Raw genomic sequence first — 12,701 nt, forward strand, 5'->3', positions numbered from 1 at the left:
AGGCATGTATGCTTATACTGTACTGTACATTTAACCTGTTTGAATGGGCTACTGTGAATATAGAGTCAGAGAACAGTATGGGTCATAATATGAGGAGGAAGCATCCCACTAGGCCAAGCCAAAGAGCAGATCCAATATCATACCCGAGTAGGGAAAAATTTAGAAAAAAAACCAGCTTGATATTCCCATACGATTTGTTATTCCAACATCTTCCCTCAGATTGTTCTATTTGCGACATTGCCTTAGTTTTGATGGGTCTGCTTTGGCATGTAAAAATGGCTGCTGCGACTGTGTTCATAAACAACAACTGCTGATGTCTGAGACGCCTGCATGATGATGCGTCAGGGATTAGGAACCAATGACAAAGAAGAAAAACATATAGTCAGGATGAGGAAGTTTAAGCCCTCTAAGTTAAGGTGATTTGTACGGTATGTGTCCTGAGAGAGGCAGCTGTTAATAGCAGTTTGTCATTGGTTCTCTGGTTTCCTCCAATGGAAGGGCACTCCATTCCAACAAAGAAAAACACAGTTCTCACCAGCCCCAGGGCTAGACCAATCATCAGAAGCCCTTTCACTCCCTGGATGTACGCTGTGTAACACAGACAGATCTCATTGCTTTGGAGGCTAATCAATTACTGTAACATTATATACAAAATGAATTGAACCTAGCTTAGCCAAATAAAATATATCACACATATCATGTATCGTTGTATTAGTCACTATGTATCATAGCTGTGTTGACCTGCCAATATGCTTTAATTAATTAAGTTCAATTTAGAGAAAGATTCATATTAACAGACATTTCGCCCGTAAGACTCCTGATTATTCCACACAGAGATGCCAGATACGAGATGAGAGATTCTAGTACTCAAACCACGTTTCACCGTCCTCAGAACCCCAAAGTCCACACAGTTGACCACAGTGGTAGAGTCCTCAGAGCAGTCCTTCCACAGGTTGGACCAGAACCAGGTCACACTGACGATTGAGGACACACCCTGGCCCCCGACCCGGGCCACCCTCCAGTAGTCGATAGCCAGGGTGCAGGCCACAAACACTCAGTCCAGCATGGACACCACGAGTCCCAGGATCTGAACCAACCTCCTCTACATTCCTCTGTCTGGACAGGTGGGGACTACCACACAGGGACTACCGAGGGTAAGTTAATGGAGCTATTACAAGGTTACTGATTTTATCCAAACAGAATTGAGTGGCAACACCAAAAACAGACTGTTTACAGGCAACCTCCCTGACTGCTTTGGCAGGTATGACTGTGCTGACAATATTAGGAAAGTAACATCCGAAAGAGTTGGTGATTATTTATAGACCTTAAAATAACTTGATTTTGATTAGACTACAGTTGAATCATTTGAAGATGGAGAACAACAACACGGAGTCAGAGAGAGCTTGGTCAAAATGCAGAAAAGTCAATAGCAATACATGAAACAATGAATGTGATGAAGCAGTTTATTTGATGATCGTGAAACACTCCCAGGATAAAAAGGCCATTAGATACAGAGACTTTCCCCCACATACAGATTCACAATTGGATCATCATTGGGCCGTCATACGATTCAAACATTTAACCGAGTTAATCAAAGGATTTGTTGTGATTGATCGCGATTCATCGCAAATTCAGAATTTGCTCAAATTGAGTTGTCCAAAGTAACGGATAGCAAATCAGGTAAATTGATAAAGCACACTTAATTTAACCTCATTGTTAACGTGTTTTGACATCGAATTGTTGTTTTTAGCTGTGTAAATGATGTACTTTGGATGTTCTCACTGTATTTTGAAAGCTTTCAGACAATGTGATTAATCCCGATTTAAAAAAAACAGTTCACTAAAATTCCAAAACGTTAACGGATTAACTCTGACAGACCTAATCATCATATACAGTATATACAACTGTTACTTCAGTTCGGTCCAGTCAAAATCACACATACTATGCACAGAACCAGGTCATATGTAGGAGTTCTTGATAAACGGTTTTCTCTCTCTCCTCCTTGACCCACTGGATAAAGAGGACACTGTACTACTGCTGCCGCTGCTCACCTCAGAGTCTACTGACCCATGAGACCTCGACCTCGATGAACGACCAGACGTGAAAGACCCACCGGCAGATTTCGAGGACTGCACGGATTTCGAGGACCGCCCAGACCGCTCTGATTTGGACGCACGACCGGACTGACCAGACTTTGAGGAGATGGCGGACACATCTGAGTGTGCAGCTTTGGAAGAAATCTTAGATGCAGATGAAACCATGATCTTGGAGGTGATCGGGGACACTGGGTACTGTGCTGTGGTGGACTTGGCCTGGTCCCTCTCAACCTCGGGAAGTTCAGGGATGACTATAGTTTTGCTGGGAGAGATAACATACAAAATGAGAAAGAATAAATCAATGACAAGTTTATTATGAATAAATGAATAACTATTCCATGATGAGCATGACTATGCATTTACTCACCTCTTGTCCCCACAGAGCAGTTTGCACACAGAGACCAAGTAGAACCAACCCCCTGTCATATGGAAAGCTGATCCCACCCAGCCAAGAAACAGAGGAGTCCCCAGGTCAAACCTGTGTGTGTGTGTTAGTGTGTGTGTGTGTGTGTGTGTGTGTGAGCGAGAGAGAGAGAGAGAGAGAGAGAGAGAGAGAGAATCAATATTATCTTGTAACTGAATGGAAAAACCTGCATCCAAGTCAACTCACTTTAATCCGTCAAAATAGGGGTTGAAGTATTCCCCGGAGACGTATTTTGCGTAGACAGCATACCCCGACGCAGCCAGAAAGCCTGCATAAGACGAAGTGAGACAGTCAGCTACTCTCAATCTGCTACAGCGTGCGTCGACCAGGTTGCTTTCACAGAGGGAGAAGTCACCTGAAAGAATATGTTTACCGCTGATGATGTGACAGACTCCTCCAGTGAAGAGCTTCCTGTGCTTCGCCTTGTCCTTGCCCCCGAGGAAGGTGCACTCCATCCCAATGAGACTGAGTACGAACCCCAGCATCCCCACAGACAGAGCACCCATCAGCAGGCCCCTCACAATCTGGATGTGGTCTGGTTGATAAGAACACAACCAAACGCAAGGTCACATTTTACACTACGGTAGGCTTTATAACGTCAGTGGAATAACCAATGTGACTGTACTGAAACAGTCTAAACTCACAGAAGTTTGTCTGCATTGCTTAAAAGATAAAGTACAGTAATAGTCACATATTAACATAATTTGTTTTAAACCCTATTTTTGGGGGGTAAATTAACTTTACAGGCTGTCTTCAGATGTGTCCCTCTTGTTAATATACAACTTCATACCCACCGTAGAATTAGAACACAATATATTATGCATATCTCTATGGTACTTACTGTCCACGGACCAGAGCACAGGGAAGTCTTGGCAGTTGGTGACAGAAGTGGAGTCGGTGAAGCAGGCCTTCCACAGGTTAGACCAGTACCAGGCCACCTTGATGACAGCCGAGCCGCCCATGCCCCCGATAGACGTGACCTTCCAGCCCTCCATGGCCATGGTGCATGCCACAAAGATCCAGCCCAGCACTGTCATCAGGAAGCCCCAGATCTGCATCACGCGGATTTTCATCCTAATACTCCGGTGTGTGAAGTCAGTCTATATGCTCTATATCTAGATAACCCTCAAGTTACCTTATTATGACTGTATCTCTTGCGTTTCTTTTCTCAAGATCTGACTTATTGGCGATTCCTTTTTCTCTCGTCTATACAATGGTGTGTCTCCTTGGTGGAGCCACCGTCCAGTGGAGTCTCCTGCTGTGTTGTGCTGTAGAAGAAACCTGCTCATCCTAGTCATACAGCTTGGTAGCAGGGCTCAGTGTGACTAAGGAGACAGTCATTTTGTCACTCTACCTGGTTGGCACTTTTCCCATACTGCATGAGGGTGGATAAGGGTCTGATGCTGCTCAGGTTCCCAGAATCTTGTTTGGGTGCTAAAAATGTTGACCTAAGCGTTTATCTCACGTTTCAAAAACATCCATCTCTATGTCCCAAGCTGATTTCTTGGGTTTTTGATTCATTTGACTAATTCTGATCAAATGTATTCGAAGGACATAAACATGACCTAGTATGGCCTAAAAGCTATGGGACAAACTTGACCTCATCTCAAGATCATCATTATTTTAAATACAGTGCTGGTCTGACCTTAACTAGTTCAATAAGAACTCATTACCTGAGGAATTAAAACTTCAGAGTCCGTTGAAGCGCTTCCATTGTCCGTTGACATTGCCTCGGGCTGCGGTAGGTTATTAGCTAGGTGTGCCGCCTGCTTCACTTATATAATTAAAACATAACGTCTTTGACCTCATATAATTATGCTTAAATCCACGGCTCTCTCTGATGGTATTAGTTGCATGGGGAATGATGGATTTTCTTGTGGTGAGTGAAGATGAGAAGGGTCTTCTTTGTACCGAGTCCCTCGGCTTATTGGCAAAGTAGATGGGACATTGGAATGGACCCACTGTTGTGATGCATGGACCTATATGGTGGTAATTCATGCTTTTCATTAATGAAGGGCTAATAACGGAGAAAGAACAAAAGAGTGGTTGTGTTCGCTGGCAGGGCCTCACGTTAATCACGGGTTATAAAGCACAAATACCTGCTGCATAATAACCTACCATGATAGTTTAAGAAATATTAAGTCAGGTTCCATCCAAAGATGCATACACAGAACATTGTTTGAATTTCTATCTGTCAATAGTTTGATTCTATGGTCCTCTAAATAAAGTATAGACATACGGTCTGGTGGTGTCTTGTTGACTGAGGTACAGTTTGGTTACAAACTGTGCCTCAACCACAGTCCGAATCAGACTCAACTTGTGTATTTTGTACGGAAAGTATTTGCTGTAAATTTGGCAAAAATAAACTTTTTGGGGCAAGGATTCTGCTGGTGGCCTTCATGTTTGAATGTAGAATCTGATGTAACAAAATAAACATGAATTATAGATGCTTGTGAATCATGTGGCCGTTTCTGATGCTTCAATCCATACAATTTAGGAATCTTAGACTTATTGCATACAATGAAACTGTAAAAAAAAAAAATATGGCATTCATCTCTTGATTCATTCTGAAAAATATGGACATCAAAATGGGAAATCACTCACCATTATTGATTTTGTCTAGATGTCTTGCTATCGTCCAAACAGAGTAGCGTAGTCAGAGTAGGTCCTCTGACCAACCAGAGCTGCGGGACACCCGACACTTGTTTACGGACACACAGGACTGGAGCAGGGAGCACGGGGCGGCTGCCAGCTGTAGCCCCATGCCAGCTGGTGAGAGTCCCCCGGCTCGGAGGGCCAAGAGGATTCGCGTAACAGGGTTAAGGTTTCCATTGATCAGAAGGTGGAGATAGATGGCAGGCGGCAGGGGGAAACTTCCGATTCCCATATCCGAGTCCGAACAAAGATCAACTGGGGCAGGACTGCTGTTGATTGGTAACTCTGTGATCAGTCGAGACAACGGAAGCCCCTTTCTGTCTGTGGTGGCTGGTAGGGGGCCCATCTTTCAGTGTGAGGTATATTGCAAAAATACAAGAACTTGACAGTTCTTGAGAGCACACAATGCTCTCTATTGACTCTTCCTTCATCTAGGCTTCGCTTGTGGTCTGCTAAAGAGTGACAGCATATGGCAGACAGGCATTGGCTCCACAGTTGAGTTCCGGAGGTAGTTGTCATGAGACTCTCATACAGAGGTCCATGTCAAAGTGATAAACCCCCAAATTAAAAAGTCCACTTATTCAATCGCCCTTTTCTTTATACTTAATTCATGCTCTTTCATCGGATCATTCAGAGAAAAATGATCACTGAATTCCTTCTTGTATGCAAAAAAACAACATTTATTGACATTGCCACTGATTACAACATATTGGGAGATGTACAGGAATGAACCAATCGAGTAATGTCTTTAGATGACCTCATACGGACACACATTCCTGATATTTGTTCATATCTAATGAACAACAATGGATTTGGAAGAGCACCAGTTCATTTGTCCCTTCAAGGTGACCCAGGAGTTCATATTGTGATCCTAGCCAACCGAATTTCCTGCCCTGTGAAGAAAACAAGCTTATCTGATTTATTTTGTTTATCGCCCGTTGACAGAAGAGACCTATTACCTAATGTGGTTTTAGAGAGGAGCCAACAATCTATTTCCTCTTGCTGATTTCAAGGGTTATTTCCACCACCATTGTTTGTGCCACATGGGGTGACATCGTTCAAGTCAGTTACACAGCAGAGGCACAGGGACAGTAAGGAGTCTCCTTTGGCAGAGAAGATATCAAAAACAATGTTCTATGTACAGTGCATTGGAAAGAAGTGCGATATTAAGGAAAATAAAAGCAGGTAGCATGCATCACACCCTTAGGTAATGTAATCACACAGGAATCCGTCTCAATAAGGAATTGGGGTTCTGGTTGAAGAGGTATGAAAAGGTGACCTCAACAAGCTTAGCCCAAGGGTCAAATAGTCCACGGTCACTTCATATGACCATATGCCAATGCCAGTGGTCCGTCAGTTGTCACACATAGGCGTTCTTTCCAAACTGCCTTGAGTGTTCTGCTGGGTCGCGGGGGTCTGTGGAAACTGGCGATTTGTAGAAACTGTTGGCAGACTTGCCGGGTTTGTGACGCTTGGTTACCATAGACGTAGCACCACTGTAGGAGTACTCTGCTCGACTAGAGGAAAACACTAAGGGTTACTCCTTTCAGATATACAGTGTCCTCATTCCATTTCCATGGTAAAAAAAAAACAAAAAGTTAGAGTTCAGAAGACAGAGAAGTCTCCGGATCTAGGCCAATTATAGTGACAGTTATTGAAGTAGCCTGTTACCTCATCCCACCCCGTACACTAGTTCCCTAGGCCTCCCCCCACCCAAGGTGACTTTCCCATAAATACGTCGATGCTATACACAAAGAAAACATTCAGTCGTCAACATACAGTGCATGTCCTTATACTGTTATCACTATGAGACAAGATGTTGACAGTGATCCCTGGATATGCCAGTACTTAAACAACTTAATTACAGTTCATATTAAACTGCTACATTGACTTACTGAATGACAGGCTTTACGATCCGTCTACTCTGTAATAGATAACTTTCGATTTCTGTATCTCAGTCAACATGATGTTGAGATACATACAGTACTTACAGATTACATAACACATTGAGTAAATTGAAGGGGGGGAAAAAAACATGTCTATCAAAGTAATACTTTTCTGTAATTGATCATCGTTGAATTAATTGTACAAACTTGCCTGAAGCCCTCTGACAAGGAGAGGCAGAATATGAGTCCTCCTAAAATGCAAAGCACAGAGCCAGCCCAGCCGATGAAGAGCGCTGCGCCCAGTTCAAACCTGGCAACGAGAGGACGGGCAGAGCCAGTAAAGCCAGTGACCAGTTAGTAAATACATTTGCTCACTGTATTTTCATTTGTCTACATGCAGTACAGTAGGACATTAAGTAGCACAGTTAAGCTAAACACTTACTTTTGAGCAAAAAAGAGTGGGTCAAAGAACTCTGATGTGATCCTGTGTGCGTACAGGGAGCATGCAGTCAAGGAGCAAAGCCCTGCAGAGAAAACGGAGAGGACTCAGCTCTGGTCTAAATAGCAAGGAGTAGTTCAAAAAGCATACAATATAATGAATATTCACCACTGAGTATGAAGTGAAGGCCTGCGAGGCCTGCTAGTCTGGCCTTGGTGATCTCTGAGCCTCCGATCCTGGTACACTTCATTCCCATCAGGGCCAGGGTGGCTCCAAAGAACCCCAGGCACACAGACGCAATCATCAGGCCCCGACACACCTGGATATACGCTGGGTGGGTGTGTGTGGGTGTGAGGGAGAGAGAGATAAAGAGACAAACACTGAGTTATCTCACACTTGTAAAAGTGCTCTGACTTTCTCAATTTTCCTCTCATTGCCACTTTAAAAGCATTGTATCCTCAAATGGCAGCTTGAACACCCGGTTCAAATGCTACTCTGGCCTCTGGTAGTGTATCTTTTAGAGGCTCTTGGGCTTAAGCCAACAAACCAATAGGGTTATCAAATTCCAAATACCACTTTTTTCAAAGCCAGCCATTCATCCCAGGAGACGGATGTTCAGGATGTAAGACATCTGTGATTAGGTCAAAGAAATCACACACATAACTCCATTACAGTCACAAACAGACCCACGCATGCACACACACAAACACACGCTAACACAGAAATGCACATAATCACATACAATTACAATGACAATACAACATCACAGCAAACATAGCAACCAGCTAAAGTTTGAACTGACCATCCAGAGCCAGCATGGAAGGGAAATCTTTACAGTTGGACACTCCTGTAGAATCCGTGACGCAGGTCTTCCACAGGTTGGACCAGAAGGTCGCCGTGGTGATGACCGTCCCATCCACGGAGGACACCTTCCAGTAGTCAGTAGGCAACGTGGAGCAGACCAGGATCCATCCAGATATGGTCACGATGAAGGCAACGATCTCCGTGGCCATGTTGCTCATCCTCCTCAGATAGTCCTGTCCTGTCTGTTGTAGAGCTGGGTCAGGTAAGCTGGTTAACGGCAACTGCGGCAGATGAGACTGTATGTCTGTGGCGCTAAAGATAGTGGATGGAGAGCAGAGCAGAGAGGCAGTCCAGGATGAATGGTTAGGAGGTGAAGTGTGTCAGTGGTTAAGATGTCGTAGCCTGGTTTATGCTCAACAGGGAGGGCTCTGTGTTCAAGCCTCTGCACTTCTACCTGTGGACCAATCCCAAGGATACACATCACTCACTAACACACACACACTGACACACACACACACTGAGTCAAACCCACACACAGAGACACATGCTCTCTCTCTCTCACACACATACCCAGCCACGCACACACACACACACACACTGACACACACACACACTGACGCACACACACACACACACACACACACACACACACACACACACACACACACACACACACACACACACACACACACACACACACACACACACACAGTAGTCATTTGAGTGAGAGGAGGGGGGTCAGTGAGTGGATCAGTAGGAGATGGGGCTAATTGAAAGGATTTTAAATGTTTGTTGGTGGACAGGAAACAGCGCTAAGACACTTGCATGTGTATGACAGAAACATTGACAATAACAACTGTTCAACATATAGCTAGACAGGAAGACCGTTGTTCCCTCGTTGCGAAGGTTAGTGTCACATAGTTTCCTTACGATTATACTAGTTGAAATTATACAATTCATTGATTTGATTATAAAATGTAATGCTATAAATGTTTCATACAAGTGTTTAAATGTTGCAGTTATCTGGTGTTCAGTAAGCCTATCTGTTGACTCATAGCCCCACCCAGTGGAGAGAAAATATAAAACATTCATGCAACCACATGAGGGTGTACTGAGCCATGACGCAAAAACCTCAATAGGGGCATTTCCTAGTCTGTTTTATCTGAAAATATCCAGATCAAACAAACACAGGATTGGTGAAAGCCATGGGTAAGTATTCACTGGTTTATTTCCTTCACATCAGTGCAGATGGAAGGAAAGTAGAGGTTGTTTCTGTATGTTGAAAATGACGTAGAAGTTGATATTTCAGCAAAGGCCAACATGTCTTGTCATGTTTGTTTATTTCTGCTGCAGAAATGGTCATTCCTGTGGATAGGGGGTGTTTGGCTGTTAGAAATGACACAAGGGCTTAACATTGAAGGAGGGAGATCGAGAGAGAGAGAGATATCACACATATTGACCTTAGTTTCCTGTTATTGTGGATGTGTCTTCCTGTGGCTGGTTACATATTGACCAGAAACTGTAAGTCCAGTTTTCCATCAAAGACCAAAGTATTTATTTTAGGGACCTGAAGGAATAGATACTGGGCAATTCCACGGTAACAGAATGACTCTGAGACTCAGTCTAATGCACAAGAACAATTTCCACATCAAATTTTACAAAAACACATTTACTGGAAGAACAGTGCAGATGTAAAGTTTGGTAACAGAATGACGGTAAAATCTCCCTCCGTTTTTTTTATGTGACCACGTTTTCCAAAAACTCTGTTAAGATTCAAAGATGTCTGCAGAAAGAATGGGTGTCAGCTTTGATATGACACCTTCAGTTTAAAAAAAAATAATTTTGTTTATTGAATTACAGTAGGGGAAGTGGATTAATACCCGGTAACATAATGATGGTAACAGAATGACATCATGGGTCCCTGATCTGTACTATACAGAAATCCATAATTATGAATGTCATTCTCTTCATGGTGATGTATCCTGAATAGACACAAAGGTACTGTATTAAACTCTACTTTAATCCACTGTACTGTACTGTCCAAACTTGTGAAACTGACATATATGATTGGTTCAGATTTGGACTGCCCAATTTTCAACTATTTTCAACGTCCGGTGTCCGTCGGTGATCAGTTGGTGAAAGGGCTAGTTATAGTAAATGGAAAGAGAGGGGGCTCATGGGTAGGTTTGAGCTGAACATAAAAGTATGCCAATGGAAAGGAGGACAGTAGCAGGTGACCCACCTGTGGTTTGTGACTTCTATGAATTCCCATTGTAGACAATTCAGTTGCAGTCATTCTGTAACAGATATTTGGGGCATTCTGTTACCAATTTGGAAAATAAAATGATGCTTTTTAATCACTTAATAAATCATAAACCAAATTATTAGTAAAACATAACTAATTGGAAGGTCTACCTTTCCTTGTTACTACTGTGAACTTTCATTATCCTCCCTCCTCATGAGGGAGAGAAATTTGAAAAGATAAGTGGGTTTTTGGTAACAGAATGACCAGACACTAGGCAATATTTCTTAAATTTACAGAAGGCAAAAAAATCTCTGCAAAACTAAATATAAAATGTTGATATTAGTTTTCTACGACCCCTTTTCCATATCTTTGGCCAGAAATCAAAGCCTTTGCTTATTCCTAAATTATAGGATGGAAAATGGTTGAAAAATGTAAATGCCTTCATTTAATTTGATACCAACTTTGATGTGCTCCTATGAACTTCACATGTTAGTGCCCATGGGGCTTTTTACATGGAAATGCCCTACTGTAAAAAAAAATGCCATATCATACCACAGAGAGATAAAGAGATGTACATTGTTACGTCATGCCAATAAAGCAAATTGAATTGAATTGAATTGAGTGAGAGAGAGATAGATAAGTGTTCTGTTATTGTGGATGTGTCTTCCTTGTGGCTGGTTACATATTGACCAGAAGCTGTAAATCCAGTTTTACATCAAAATGAACATCACAGAATAAAGTTATTTATTCTAGGACCTGATGGAATAGCTACTGTAGAAATTGCCATGTCATACCGCTTCCAGCAACCTGTTTGAATGACTCATCCCACTGCTATTGCACTCTTAAACGGCAATTGTTAAGTTGAGTAAATTGGAGAAATGTTGTTGGGGCAATTCAATTAAAGGCACTGCATTTTCCTCTGAACGGTCACTATTGTGGGCTAATTTCCCTCTTTGTGTCAGTAACTAGAGCCAATCAAATAGAATAATGAATTAAAGCTGAAATTTAGATGTGAGTAGAACCTGTGAAGTGTGAGTCCGTCTCTCAAGAAAACCATTTACAATAAACTATTACATTGACCGTGTTCAGCTCTATAAACAAGGTGAGGTGAGGATGTGGTGTGCGGCTCATTAAAAACCCCTGATAATAGTATTTAGACTCAACAAGGTGAACATAACCTGATGTTTAATAGTGTGATCCTACGGTTGACAGAATGCCAGTGGATTTCCACTGAGGTCACACTTTCTGACCCCTAAATAGTGGGTCCAAAGGAACAGGTTATGGGTAGATTATCTTTATGTGTGTGTGAGTGAATGAGTGAATGAGTGAGTGAGTGAGTGAGTGAGTGAGTGAGTGAGTGAGTGAGTGAGTGAGTGAGTGAGTGAGTGAGTGAGTGAGTGAGTGAGAGAGAGAATAACTCACCCAGAGTATGTGAGCAGAGTTGAGCGGTCAGAAAATCGCAAAAAAAATATATATAATCCAAATTCATTCCATTAATTAAAATCGCAATTTAACCAGCACCCATCCATTTTTGTGACTACCTGGACCTACCATTTAGGCTACATGTCATATTACACAGCATATAAACACTCTAATTAGGTCAGGAGCCAGACAAGAACAAGAAGGACATTTCTGATTTTAATTAATGGAATGAATTTGGATTATATATATATACTATATATATATTGCGATTTTCTGACCGCTCAACTCTGCTCACATACTCTGGGTGAGTTATTCTCTCTCTCTCTCTCTCTCTCTCTCTCTCTCTCTCTCCACACACACACACACACAAAGATAATCTACCCATAACCTGACATTTAGAAGTGCTCATCATTTCAAATAGACCACATGTCATATTAAACAGCATATAAACTCTCTAAAAAGGTCAGGAGACAGACAGGGAGTCTAAGATGGAACGGAAATGAATTATTTAGGCTATATTATTTCAATTATTTCAAGTCTACAGCCTACAAAAAAATACATTGTGAAGCATTTGTGAGTGTGACACACTATTAGACTCAGTCTAAAGTGCCTTTGTATTAACATTTAGATACACCAGTTTGGCCAGAGTCTGTTGCTCATGCGATGGTGCCTGGAGAGCAGACCAGCAGCAGAGAATATCTTCTCACCATGCTTGCAGAGCCACTGGGGA

At 42.4% G+C, this 12,701-nt stretch overlaps 2 protein-coding genes across 4 annotated transcripts; both read right to left on the reverse strand.

The window, feature by feature from the left end:
• Positions 1-1,449: 1,449 nt before the first annotated feature.
• LOC106574552 (claudin-10) lies at positions 1,450-4,600 on the reverse strand. 3 transcript variants are annotated; one of them, XM_014150520.2, is made up of 5 exons: positions 3,362-4,597; positions 2,876-3,055; positions 2,707-2,788; positions 2,464-2,574; positions 1,450-2,358 (listed from the first exon to the last, which is right to left on the reverse strand). In XM_014150520.2, the coding sequence occupies exons 1-5, from the start codon at positions 3,591-3,593 to the stop codon at positions 1,959-1,961; spliced, it is 1,005 nt and encodes a 334-aa protein (XP_014005995.1). In that variant the 5' UTR covers positions 3,594-4,597; the 3' UTR covers positions 1,450-1,958. The 3 variants fall into 3 exon arrangements, with proteins under 3 accessions (XP_014005995.1, XP_014005996.1, XP_014005991.1); XM_014150521.2 differs by having other exon boundaries at positions 2,894-3,055; positions 3,362-4,127; XM_014150516.2 differs by having other exon boundaries at positions 2,707-3,055; positions 3,362-4,600.
• A 1,234-nt stretch (positions 4,601-5,834) lies between these two features.
• cldn10a (claudin 10a) lies at positions 5,835-8,876 on the reverse strand. Its single transcript, XM_045697668.1, has 4 exons — positions 8,303-8,876; positions 7,669-7,830; positions 7,504-7,585; positions 5,835-7,371 (listed from the first exon to the last, which is right to left on the reverse strand). The coding sequence occupies exons 1-4, from the start codon at positions 8,520-8,522 to the stop codon at positions 7,218-7,220; spliced, it is 618 nt and encodes a 205-aa protein (XP_045553624.1). The 5' UTR covers positions 8,523-8,876; the 3' UTR covers positions 5,835-7,217.
• Between the last annotated feature and the right edge of the window lie 3,825 nt (positions 8,877-12,701).

The sequence above is a fragment of the Salmo salar genome, chromosome ssa16 (assembly GCF_905237065.1).
Source record: "Salmo salar chromosome ssa16, Ssal_v3.1, whole genome shotgun sequence".
Classification (NCBI taxonomy): domain Eukaryota; kingdom Metazoa; phylum Chordata; class Actinopteri; order Salmoniformes; family Salmonidae; genus Salmo; species Salmo salar.